Below are 13,162 nucleotides of genomic sequence, written 5' to 3'. Positions count from 1 at the left end.
GCCTATTGGCTTGAAGAAGGATTGGTTTGCATTGTAGTGGCTGCTGCTGGCAGGAGGGGGAGATGCGTAGATGGAGGAGGCGAGGTTGTCATGAGGAGGCGTACAGGTTGGCAGGAGGAGGAGGAATGGGCGTTATCAGGGTGTACCGGGAGAAGAGGAGGCTGCTCTGGGGGTGGGACGGGGCTGGCAGAAGAATGACATGGGAAGGAGGGGGCGGTGTGTGTGTGTGTGCCGTTGGCTGCCAGTTTCCGTAGTGCACCGCAGGAGGCCTCCTCCGCGTCGCTTGGGGCGGGGGGCTCTAGGACCCGGCGCACTCCCGTGCCCCGGCGCTTGTTGACAGCCAGCCCGCCTCCTCCTCCAGCACTGAGGCCGTAGAGCGCTGTGTGCTGCCGCCCGGGGCTGCCCGTCCTCCTCTGCCCGCAGAACGCAGTCCAGGACGGCATGGCTTTCATGGAGAAACCTCCGGCCGGGAAGGTGCTTCTGGACGACACAGTGCCGCTCACAGCGATGATCGAAGCCAGCCAGAACCTCCATTCCCACACGGTAAGGCACCGGCCGGGGAACCGGGCCCGGCGCAGGGAGCCCGGGGAAGGGGATTGCGTGAGACCTGCAGCTCCACAGAGGGAGCCGGGGGCGGGAGGGAGCAGTCTGAGCCAGAGGAAGCCTGAAGAGCGGGGCGACGCAGGACTCCCAGAGATCACACACCCCTGCTCTTCATATATCACACTTTACGCCAGCCTCCACTTTTGCTCCCAGTTTTTCCTATTTAAACACACTGTTTTTCCGTTTATTACATTACTTTACTTGATTTCCCTTATTGTTTGTTTTATTTCGATTGCAGTATCGTTTAATCATTAACATCTGGGGTGTTTTTTATTTCTTTTGTCCCATTGGTCTTATTGATAGTTTCCTCAGCCCCTAGTATTTCCTTATTGCAGTGCGATTTTAGCCATCGCCTTATTCTCTTCTTCTGCTACTTCTGCTCCATTTTCCTCACATTTCTCCATTCCTTGGTTATCCTCCTCTGGATTTCAACTGTTTCTTTATGTGTTTGTGTCTATTTTTATTTCTTACATGTCTCTTACACTCTGAGTGGGCTATTTATTCGTGCCTTGTACCCCTTTCTCTTCTACCCGGTACCTTCTTAGCACTACACTCGCTCTCCCTTTCTATTTCCCAGTCATGAAGCCAGGAGGGCGGGTGAAAGAGCTGTTGCACCCGCTATAGTGGCTTAATTTCGTTCTCCAGTGAATTTCATCATTAACAATATAGGCATGTAATTGTTTGGTTGGTGGCTCCAGGAAACGAAGCAGTGAGAAGGCATATGCCCTCACCAGCCTGAACGTGCGCGTTGGGCTTCCATGTAGAGCCTCTACCAAATTGTGTGCTGATGACATGTGTCTTTTAGAATGATCGTGGAGTGTGAAGATACATATTTCATTGTTTGACGGAATCTTGGTGCAGATACTGTGGACCAGTTACACATGGTTTCTTTTTATTCCATTTGTGCCATAAGTGTTTTTGAATACAGCACTGTATCTATACGTGTTCAGCACTGTTGGACACATGCAACCAGTTACCGGACACAGCTTACAATGTCCCCATCATAGTTCACAGGTTCCCAAAGCCCACCTACCAGCAAACATGTGGAAAACGTGTATTCGGTGGACTGCAATTTGCACCAGAAAGGCCACTATTATAAATATGTGCGTGCGTTTCTCTGTGCCCGGTAGTAGTCAAACATTCTGGTGCATATGTGCAGAATTCTCACGTGCATGTATTTATGTTGCTTGTGATTTGTGGCACTGCATGCTGCAGGGAGGTGAAGTGTTCAGGAATTGCACTGTGTCGAGTATAGTGCCAGTCGATACCAATAACATAGTAAAATGCACATATCTGAGACATTAGATTGGTCATAGAGATCTACACTGTTGGAGATGACACGGGAGAACGTTTTACAGTCTACCGGGTAAAGAGCTGGTGAGGTGGTCCCAGTCACTGATAATCGATAGTAGGCGATCAATAACAAAATTAATTGAACACCAAGTGCAATAGAAAACCCAGCTTCATTTGAATATAAATGGCTAGGTGTGCATGCAAGACAGTATTCCCTCAACAATATAATACAGAACACAAGCTTTTAAATCAAAGTCAAAAATAACGTCATGTTTGGTGACAAGAAAAACATTTTATTCACTTTTCCTATTTGTTAATAAGATAGAACCCCTATACATTATACATGTGTGGACTGCTCCAATTGTATATTCTTTAACTGATGTCTCCTCCTAAATTCGTCCTACTAAAAATTTTACACTTCATTCTAACATTTCATTGGTTGGCACTGTGCTATATTATAAACATATATTAGAGTACGGACTATCCCACCCTTCCACATATAATATTATAGATAGTAACCAACAGCCAGACTGGGGTATGAGTGCCCTTGTCGTTCTGATCAGAAAACAATCAACAAATAATAAAACGAAATATATTCGCCATCAATAACATGAAACAAATATTAAAATAACAGTCATAGAAATTCTAGCACAATTGAGGTGTGAATATGATGTTCACAGTATCAATCAGAAAAACAACACAATAAAGGAGTGTTTAGTAACTACTGTGATTTTAGTGCACTCTGTTGAACAAAAGTGCACTGCAATTGTGACACTTTTTGTGATTTAGAAATTTTACAAAAGCGAGAATCATCGCATTGGTACAACCTTGTATAGAAAACCCTGAGATAAAAACACACTTTAGGGTTCAATAGTTTTCATCCATTGAGTCTCGAAAAGAATTTATCGTATGGACAGTTCTTACGGCTTGGATGGAACTGCAGCAAACTTTTTGACTTTGACAGCAATAGCAAAGACCTGAGTAGTCAGCAGAACGTGGCTATCTGAGGGCGTAACACCGACAGAGTAATGCCTCTCAAAAAAATCGAGAGATCAAAAAACTGATAAAATAACCTGTGTGACAACTTTTACTCCATTGAGCCACAGCTTAAGCAGAACTATTCTTAAACATTGGGATATTCTGTAGACAGACATTTTCCAACCAGAGAAATCTACATTTGCATTTAAGTGAAGTACAAGTTTAAAAGATCGTCTAGTCCATACCTATAAAGAACCCCAGTACAAAAGGAACATACAATCGAATCTCTGGAATTTACCGCCGATGATAGGTCAATTCAAGTGCGGTAAGTACTCGGTTTGTGAACTAACTAAAAATATGAAAGAAATCGATCTATACGGAATTCAATACCTTCACAATTTGCCATACAAAATGGACGATATACGGCATCATATGTCCATCTGGGTTGATATATGGAGGTAAATGTAAAAGAGACATCAGACAGCGGATCTGTAAGCATAGATCATGTATACAAATTCAGGTAGTCGACAAGCCTCTGGTGTCTTACTTTAAGGCCAAAGAACATAAACATACAGATATGTTCTGGTTCGTTATTCAGACATTGAAAAAATAATCTTTGGGGGTGGGATATCGTGATTTGATGCACAAACATTGATTTTCTGTCTAGACTGTAAATAAAGGCCTCAATGTTGCAATTGAATGGTGTCTCTTTTTCAACTGAGTAGTCTCCTGCTTTCATTGAATTGCCCTCCCCTTTTTTGACGATGCAGGCGTCTAGATCTGGGATTCTGATTTATTCCAATTCTGTGATTGCCCACTTGTATAGTCACCCATGTGTGTTGGGGACTATTTGACCATCCTTCGGTATTCTTGGTGACCCCATTTGAGATGATTTCAGTTCCAACTGTAGTCATATTGAGCAGACGTTTTGCTACTACGTCACGTAATTTTATAATGTGGCTTCATGTGTAGTCTTTTATAACAAATTGTGTTTTCACTTGATTTCATGATTAAGAAATACTAGACTTACACAACCTACCTGTCCCACGATCATATTGGAGGAATTACATTTTACACTGGGTCAGGAACTTCCTGTGTTTCTCTGCATTGATTGTCACACGCAAGTCTGCTCCATTTTGCCACTTGGTGGAGTTAATTTGAAATAAGATGCATATTGACGTCCCACAATTAGTTCACGCTGAAGCCTTAGCTGGCGCGCGTTGTTCTGTTGTGGTTCACTGATATGGATGTTATGAATAAAGTTGTTTAAGTGACAGGAAGAAAAAAACATTTCAGCTTTAAAAACATTAGACGCACATGTGCGCATCAATGCCAAACAAGCGGATTTGCAGGAACGTAGCGGTACGGAGCCGCAGATGCGAGCAAGCATGTAAACACCTCTTTTATGTCCCGCCGAAATAATCAAAAATACATCCAAGGGAGCATATTCAGCCATTGAGCCGTTCCTGGAGAGCAAGGCTAGTTGTAATTTCCCACAGCTACCAATAGAAATAAATTAACTTTATAGTTGCATGCTATGTGCTTCTGGAGAAGGTTATCTAGTGTGGTTTTGATTCTCTGTCGGCGCCTCCTTCCTTACTGACCTTGATGCCTGTGCGTCTGTCTGAACATCACGGGGCTTGCCAGGCATAAACTAGATTTCAAACATTGATTAGCAGAATTTGCTAATAAAAATATTCTTGATTAGCACATTTATTTCATTAGCTATTTTGTACTACTATTTTAAATGTCACCAGAAGTTGTGTACGCAAGACCTAACATTAGAAACAATACCCCATTTTTGTGTATCGCTTAAGTAAGAGGTTAGTGGGAGGAGTCGGTAAAATGTAAAAGGTTAGGTGCATGAATGGACACAAATAAATAGATTAGTGGAGAACAGAACAGGGAAGTGTCCTTTATATTGTATGCTTGACCCATCATTTGCTGTGTAAGGAGACTTTTCACAAAGCCAAAAAAGTTCACAATGTTGAAAGAAGGTCACAGACTGAGACCACGTACATAGTATGGTTTTGCAGCAGGCAGACTAATGGTCAACTTCAGGTGTACAAGATGGCACTTGCCTGACATTGATATCAACTGTTTAAAATTTAGCATTAATTACCACTTTTGGGATAAACACAGCCCTCCAGCCCTGTGCATCCATGAAAGCGATATTTATCGCTATTAGCACTCAGAACTGCCATCTGGGGTTTGATACTTGTTTTTTTGTTTTTAAGGGAATCAGGTTTTGCACAATTCATGCTCTCCTTAAAAAAAAAAATTACTCATATATCTGCAATTGGAAATAAGTATTTCCAGACCTTGAGTGTAATCAAGAAGTTGTGCAGGTGAGTGGGCAAGGGGTCGAGGTGTGGCACTCCAGTGGAGACTTGCCTGGAGGCATCACCTCGAAGGACAGGGTGAATGCAGTGTACTGACATGATATGCAGGCAGCTCCTTGCAGATTCCGCTTGCGTGCCCAGCCTCCAGATTGGTTAGCACTCACCCGCAGATGCTTATATAATGCAATCATAATCGTAGAGCAAAGCGAGCTCTGAAGGCTAACTATGGTGTATGGCATTTCCGTAGATGTACAGACTAGATGGACCTATTGATCACTACTAAGTACAAAGTTAGCTTTGTGTATTAATTATGTAAGAGGGAAGAAAGTAACCGACTAAGCAGAGTGGATAGTGTAGCAGGCAGAGAACTAGGTGGAATGCTGTCGTTTTGCGGCCATATCTCTTTCAGGGGAGCTGGTATAAAGCAACAGGGTGAGAAGATAGAATGTCAAGAAGTTTGGGATCTGCTCCTGGTTTGAGCTCCAGTTGCACATATTAATGCAACAGCAGGAAACATAACTAGGTTTGCCATCAAAAGCATTTGGCCATTTGATTGTGTATCTTTTCAGAAGTGGTCACTCGTCAATACGATGCACGTTCCTCAAGAAAACGAAAAATAGTTTACACTATGAGATTTAGATACTCACTTTGGAGACCATGTAGTATTTTACAAAATCAATGCTGTAATTCTGTATTATGTATCAACTTAAATGTTTAGGAAGAAAATTCATGACTGTCTTTTAAAAAAAAGAAATGAAGTTAATACATACTGTTTTTGCCAGACAGGATATAGTTAGTATAATAGCGTCACCCCGTTTACTTCTTGTTTGCAATCATTTTAAAAAGAGAGAACGTTTCTTGCCTAGCACTCCCACGCAGGACTGCAGCAATTTGAATAGTGGAGATGAGATGATTTACTGCTGCACTATCTCCCATTAGTCTCTTTGTACTTGCAGTGAACAGATCAGAGGGTAGGGGTAGCCCAGAGGGCAAAAGAGGAATGAAGGGTGAGCTGTGCTTTAATTGAACAAGATAAGTTAAATAGCTTGCAGTGCTACACAAGTGTCATTTTAATTAGCAAACCTACAGAATTGCATAGCAAATTGCTACATAATGCTGCTTATTGTATGCCTTGCGCTTGGGATTGGGTGTAAATCAGTTTTGATGTCAGGATTCTGTATTTCAGAATAAAGGCATTTCAAAGTTCTGTCTACAAAATGGCGGTACGCTGGTTCATTCTCTGCCGCGTAATGTTCTTCGTGTCACGTGCGTTAAATGCCGCCATGTATTTTTTCCTGCTCATGTATTCTGCAACCTATCCCTACCTACCTCCCATCTCTACACTCCTTGTGTAACCCTATCTGTGTATTCAACAACCTTTCCCTAAACTTGTGATTGCACTCTTCTTCTCGCCCTATTTGTGTAGCGCAATCTATTTGATTCTTTATGGCTGTTGCATTACCTCTAATGTTTAAACTGGTTGTTTACAGATCACTTCTCACCTTGTACCTTTGTTCCCTTCTAGGAACAGGTGGGGACAGGGCCAGACCATGTGCTGGTCTCATCTGCATCATCACTGCCCCCCCACCCACACTGGTCAATTAATTGACCACACACCCATTGTTGTTCTTCCCCTCATATCCACCTTTAAGGATCCACACCTTAAAGACGCCCCTCAGGTTACCTCCCTTTTCCACATACTCTTCTGGACCACATTTCCTGAAACAGCAGTCCCTATCTCTGTCACAGTCCACCCAATGCTGGGTGTAATTTTCAGGATGCGACGGGAGTTTATATTTAGTTCCAGGTGGACCAATTGGTCTTTCTATGATATGCATGCAGTGTGGTTCATCTGTTTGAGTGTGGGCATGTTCCATGTTATCTTTACAGTACTATTGTCAGCATGTCTTTCTCTATTTTCTTTCCCGCTCTTTTACCTTGTGTCAGGATAATTTTCAGGACACAGATGCCAGTAGGTACTAATACTATTATCGCTATTCATATTTTTAATGCATCTCCTAACCAGGTAGGCACTCATGAGAACAAAGAATCCAACCAGTTCTCATCCTCTGTTTCCTGCATCTCCAGCACCATTTTTGTATGTAATTCCTGCAGGTACATTATAGCTTCTGTCGAGCTCCCATTCTGCTCATTGTGTGCTGGTAGAAATGTGCAGCAACTTGGTCCAATCTTTATGAACACGCCCCCCTCCATGGCAGTGAGGAGGTAAAGGACATACCTATTTTGAAGAGTCAATAATCTGACATCGCTTATCTCCTCCTTAATAGCATTAAGCTCCTTTGCAGTGGCATTGATTGTTTGCAGTAACTCTCATCTTGTTATCTGCAACCACTTAGCATTGGCAGCTGTTTGCAAGCCAGGAACAAGGAGGGATGTAAAGAACAGTGATGCTTTGCTGAACAGCCTGTTTTCAGGTGGTATGTCATCCAGTGACTCTGTACTTCTCTTTGAGAAATAATTGTCTCTTATTGTGCACTGTAACGTTAAGGATCTTTTCTCTTTTATTTTTTTTATTGGAGTCATTTTCAATTTGCACCACGTCACTTTGAGACACTGCCAGTGAGCATGTACCACCCCAATTTGCCAGGAGCTGCATATAAGCCCTTGTACCACAGGTCCAATAGTGTTCCATTATTACAGCAGTGCCTATTTTCATTCCTGATAAATCCATGATGCCACAGCCTCCTTCATTCTTTGCTACTTTTACTGTGCCATTGTTTCTGAAGCACAGGGAAGAATTTACCATCTTTATAATGTGTATTGGCCTCTTTTCATCTTCCATCCAAGTCAGCAAGTTGGCAGTATGCGTCAATTCCTCAAAACAAACATTATTGGCATTTCCCAAAATTCCCCTCCATACTCTTATTAGAGCTTCTATACTACATCCCATACTTCAGAGATGTACACATCCCTTACTATGTGCAGCAGTGGCCTATCCCAACAAAAGGTATTTCTTTCCCACATGAATCTGTACACATCGACAATGGATGTTCAATCATTGTCACCTTACCTCTCCGTGCCCCTGACAATGTATACTTCATTACCATTTCTTTTGTCCCTTTTACTTTCGTTTGCTTGATAAAATTATCTTCATACAGGGACTGTGCTTGTGTAACCCATTTTATGTAAGCCCACATCCCCTGAATTTATTCTCTTGTTTTGCGCAATGCAAGGTGAGTTGGGCAATGTGCTGTGTGTGATGGTATTTCTTTGGCCCCAAACACTTTGGAGGTGCTCAATGCATATGGAATGAGAGAGCAGACAAGGCAGTTTTCTTCCGATTTCTCCCTCCCCACCTTGGTCATATATCTGTACCATAGGTTATTAATTCTTTGGTTGTAACCTTCAAAATGTCTTCCCAATAAATGTTCACCATCAATCGCATCTCTCTTAATTCAGGTCATCCTTTCACTTATGTTGGCAGCTATACTAATAATATAATCACAAAGAAACGTGCTGCTAAAGTATATTCAATCCAGAAAAAAACAAAAGGAAAAGACAGCAGTCATTATACTTATAGAGTCCATTTTCTCTGAATATCGTCTTTGATGCACATGTTGGGACAGTAAAGAAAAAGTGCCCTTTGCCCTTGCAAAAAACATCCTTCTGTGGTGCGACGTCACGTGTCGTGTTGATGGTCAGCTCTCACTCTGGCCCTCGTCTGGGGTTTGGTCACCTCTTCTTTTTCTGGCCTCTTTTTGTCCGATACGGGGGCTGTGCCTCTAAATATTTTCACATCACCTTTATGCACCCATGCCTTTTTCCTTGCACTTTTACCGGGGAAGGGATTGCATCCTGGACAGAGTACGGGCCATCAAATCGTGCTGTATGCCACTTGTGGACAAAATTCAGCACATAACCTGAATCCCAGGGAAGAGTTGCAGGTGTGGTAATACAGCATTTACATCTACTCACATCTACAATTCCCTCACTGCTGCCGTTGATTACGTCTTGGGACCCCCCCGCCCCCCTGGAGCACCTGTATCTGTCTAGAAATTAATTTCAAATATTTAGTCATCGCAGTTAAATAATCATGCATTTTATTTCCCAGCACAGTCGCAGAACTCTCTGCGTCCAATCGAGCATGCGTGGGAGGAGCAATTAGGATGTGCATTCTTCTACCCACTAGGTGTGATGTGGTGATTCTAGCCTGGCTGATTGCGTAAGGCAGCAGGGGAAGGCAGCACAACCAATTTTTATTTAAAATGTCTCACAGTTTTGCAATGCATTCAAAAGGCTTTTAAGACGTTTCACAACGCAATTGGCCTGGTAATGATGGGCAGAACAAAGCTTGTGCTTAATGCCAAGCAGGGATGCGTTTTCAGAAAATATTTTAATTTGCGAAGTGTGGTACGTTATCTGACCGTAGCCCTTCGCATACTGCCCATCGGGGAAACCCTCACGTAAAAGGAACCTAGCAGCCAACTTGGTGTCTGCATGGGTACATGGTCCTGCTTCTATCCATTTTGAAAAGAAAGGGGCATTCAACCACAATAATGTTTGATTTCCATTACAACTTTGCAGCATATCGATATAGACTATATGCAAAAGCTGAAATCGGCCTGTATGGCAGAATATTTCTCCTCCCACCATTCTCAAAGTATGTCCAGTGGTATATTTTTGGCATGCTGAACAATTTATGATGAAATTCATGTGTTTTTGCAAATTAGGAAGAAACCATTCTTCAGAAAGGGTTGCTGCAAGACACTCCCTTGTGGTGTGTTGGTTGTGCAGTTGCTCTAACGCTACAAGTAACTCGAGAGGCATTACAGGCTTTCTCGTATTGTCTTATCACCACACCAGGTCAGCGGGGGACAGTGAACACCCTATCTTTACTCACAAATTCTGTTCATCTGGTGGTGCGCGTCCCTGTAGCTCAATTAACAGTGTCAATGGTAATCCATTATAGCTCTCTCTGATCATGTTGTGCTCCATTTTATGTGTAGTGTGTTATTTCGAGAATTTGCTGCCCTTTTTGCTGTGCCTGTGCCAAAGTCTGTGCCATTAGTATGGACTGCACATTTCATCACAGCAGCTGCTGTTGGGTATGCCAGCACATCCCTCAATCGTTCTAATAACGCGGCATGCTGTACTGGAGTGCCATCTGGATGCTGAACCCCCCTTCTTTTCCACTGTGACAGTCCCGAATGTACTGTAGATGTCACGTAGGCAGAATCTGAATATATCCTGACTACATGGTCCTCCTGTTGTTCGAATGCAACTATCATTGCCACTAGCTCTGCTGCCTGCACTGAAAAATGTCATGGTAACCTCGCACTTCGCACTACCTCAAAATTATCACCTTTCCTTTTTACCACCGCTGCACAAGTATGCCTCAATTCCATGCTCTGATCTATCGTCGATGATCTGCTAACGAAGACCACCTCTCCCACTCTAGTGTAATTTTCTTAATTTGGGGGATGTCATCGTATATGTGAACATGGTACATTCATGGACTCGACTCAATCTCCTTCCTCCACTGGTACAGCAATAAATGTTGCATTCTTCACTCTGCAGCACCTAGCATTTTTAATCAATGGTTTGGACAATATAACCTCATATCCAGATGCCCGCTGTGTGGTGAGTGTGGATTTTGGCTTCTCAAGAATGTCAAAAAGGGCAAGTTCCACATACATTGTGACGGAACAGCCCATTGTTATTGTGCAGCACTTTTCTGTTGCAATAGGTGCTGCAGCTGGCGCTTGCTCAGATGGGTAATGTCCTCTCAACACTGGATCTAGAATACCACTGTGATGCTAATCATTTGTGTCCCATTGAAGTCTTTTGTGTGAGGACAGCCATCATCACATACCCATTTGAATGGGACAACAAAAGTACAATTCTTCTCTGTAATCTGGTATTCCCAACACGGGAGCTGTACTTATTGCTTTTTTCAATTCATCAAATGCATGTTCTGTTAAACCATTTATAAAGCGCAAACTCTCACCCCAAGGGGCATCATGGCGCTAAGGCAAAACTATAATGAGACAGACAAAAAAGCTGAAGACCAAAATCAGAATTTAGGCTGCAAAATGCCAAGTTTTCACAGCCCGCCTAAAGCTGAGATGATTCTCAGTGTGATGAAGAGGCGCAGGCAGAGAGTACCACAACCGTGAAGCCGCAACGGAAAAGGAGCAGCCTCCAACCCGATCGCGTCTTAACACGTTGGACCAAAATGCAAGCTGTATTGGCAGACCTGAAGGAGCGTGCCGGCACATACCGGCAACATTTCTCCTACAGGAACTCTGGGCCAACACCATAAAAAGCACAGCGCACAATGCAGAGGCATCTATCCTCTCACCTGTCTACAATATGGTGCTGTTTTCTTTCTGTGCTTCCAGTCCTTCCAATAGGGGCCGAACATGCATGCTATAGTCAAAAACCCAGAAACAGCAGTAATTGCATAGCCCCAAAAACTGCTGCAATTCCTCCACTGTCTCTGGTCGAGGTGCATTACTTATAGCCTCTGCTCTTTGAGGTGTCATCCTTCTCCCCTCTTTTGATATTAACTGGCCTAAATAAATTACATCTTCTTGATAATGCTGCAATTTCTCTTTGTCCACTTTGTATCCCCTTTTCCTCCAACGGATTTAATAACGTCACTGAGTCTATCTTGCACTTTTCTTTTGTGGAGCTACACACTAACAAGTCATCTACACACTGTATAATGGTACTGTGGGTCTGCAAGTTACCCAAGTCTATTTGCAGCACCCTATTAAACACACTAGGGGATTCACAGTACACCTGTGGGAGTCTTGTGTGTTGTACTCTGGTCAATCTATAGATAAGCACTGTCAAATACTGTCTGTCTTCTTTTAAGTGCATAGAAAAGAAAGTGTTTGTCAAATCAGTCACTGTAAAATGTGTGGCATTAGGAGGTATGTTACACAAATTGGTAGCCAGTGTGAGCACAACTGGAAATTCTGTCTTCACAATGTTATTTAAAGGGTGCAGATCCTCTATAAATCTCCAAGACCTATCCTTTTGCTTTTTTCACATGGTACACTGCCGTGTTACATGGGGATTCAGACGGTACTATTATCTCTTGTTTCATAGAGGCCTTCGAATTTCTCTCTAGACATTGGGTAGTGTTTTACTCTGGACAAAATTGCTCCTTTCTTCAATTTTATTTTCACTGTTCCAATCCCTTTCAATAATCCCACATCATAGGGTAGTTAGACCATATTTCACTGGATACTTTTGTCAAGTATTCTTGTAAAAAGGATGGTACCCTTTTACCCAATGATATTATCTGGGGCATTTCCCTGTATTGTACCTGCAACTGGCATGGAATGCAGATGTCGTAAATTACTTCATCTGTGTCATTGTCTGCAAATAAATCATCATCGATCACGCCACTTAGTCACTGTGCTTAGTCAAGTGCTATCACTGTGCGCCAATTAACACCTTCGTCATCCGTCCCATGTAATACTTGTTCTCTCGCACCACTGCTGCTTCTAGCTGTATCATAATAACCTCTCCTTCCCTTTCATCCGTGGGCATCTCCGCCCTGAATAGAAACTCTGCATTGAAGCGCAACAATTGGTCTTTTATCCGTGGTAGCCACCCTAACAACACCCGTACTGCATATAAGAATACTTCTGTGGTCAACTGTGCCCCTCTCAGTTCCCTTTGGCCATAAAATGTATTTATTCATTTGTATTTGCATAATGAATACCTGGTGTAGAACATATTATTCCTACCTCAGTAAATGAAATTGTCGTATTCAGCTTGCTCATCAAATCCCTCCCCAATATGTTCAATGGGAATATAACAATGGGAATATAACAATGGCACAGCCAATGTAAGTTCTCCTACTTTTATGGGCAATGTCTCTGTAAATGGAACCTTTGTTATAGCTCCAGAGATTTCTTGCGTGTCCATCACATTTTCTGACAGTTGAACCCTCCCTTCCTTGACACAAG

At 42.7% G+C, this 13,162-nt stretch overlaps 1 protein-coding gene across 4 annotated transcripts in view; it reads left to right on the top strand.

Moving 5' to 3' along the window:
- The first annotated feature begins 209 nt into the window (after positions 1–209).
- Positions 210–13,162, top strand: part of PXK (PX domain containing serine/threonine kinase like) — a 917,751-nt gene continuing 904,798 nt past the window's right edge. For 2 of the 4 annotated variants that reach the window (XM_069643765.1, XM_069643766.1), the window contains exon 1: positions 211–543. In XM_069643765.1, the coding sequence (XP_069499866.1) occupies positions 442–543 (102 nt within the window). In that variant the 5' untranslated portion in view covers positions 211–441. Of the gene's footprint in view, positions 544–13,162 lie in introns of all 4 variants that reach the window. The other 2 variants (XM_069643767.1, XM_069643764.1) reach the window with 2 other exon arrangements.

Source organism: Ambystoma mexicanum, chromosome 2p (genome assembly GCF_040938575.1).
Source record: "Ambystoma mexicanum isolate Mex_15411 chromosome 2p, UKY_AmexF1_1, whole genome shotgun sequence".
NCBI lineage: Eukaryota > Metazoa > Chordata > Amphibia > Caudata > Ambystomatidae > Ambystoma > Ambystoma mexicanum.
The sequence above is the reverse complement of the archived record's forward strand: the minus strand, read 5'-3'. Positions and strand labels throughout refer to the sequence as shown.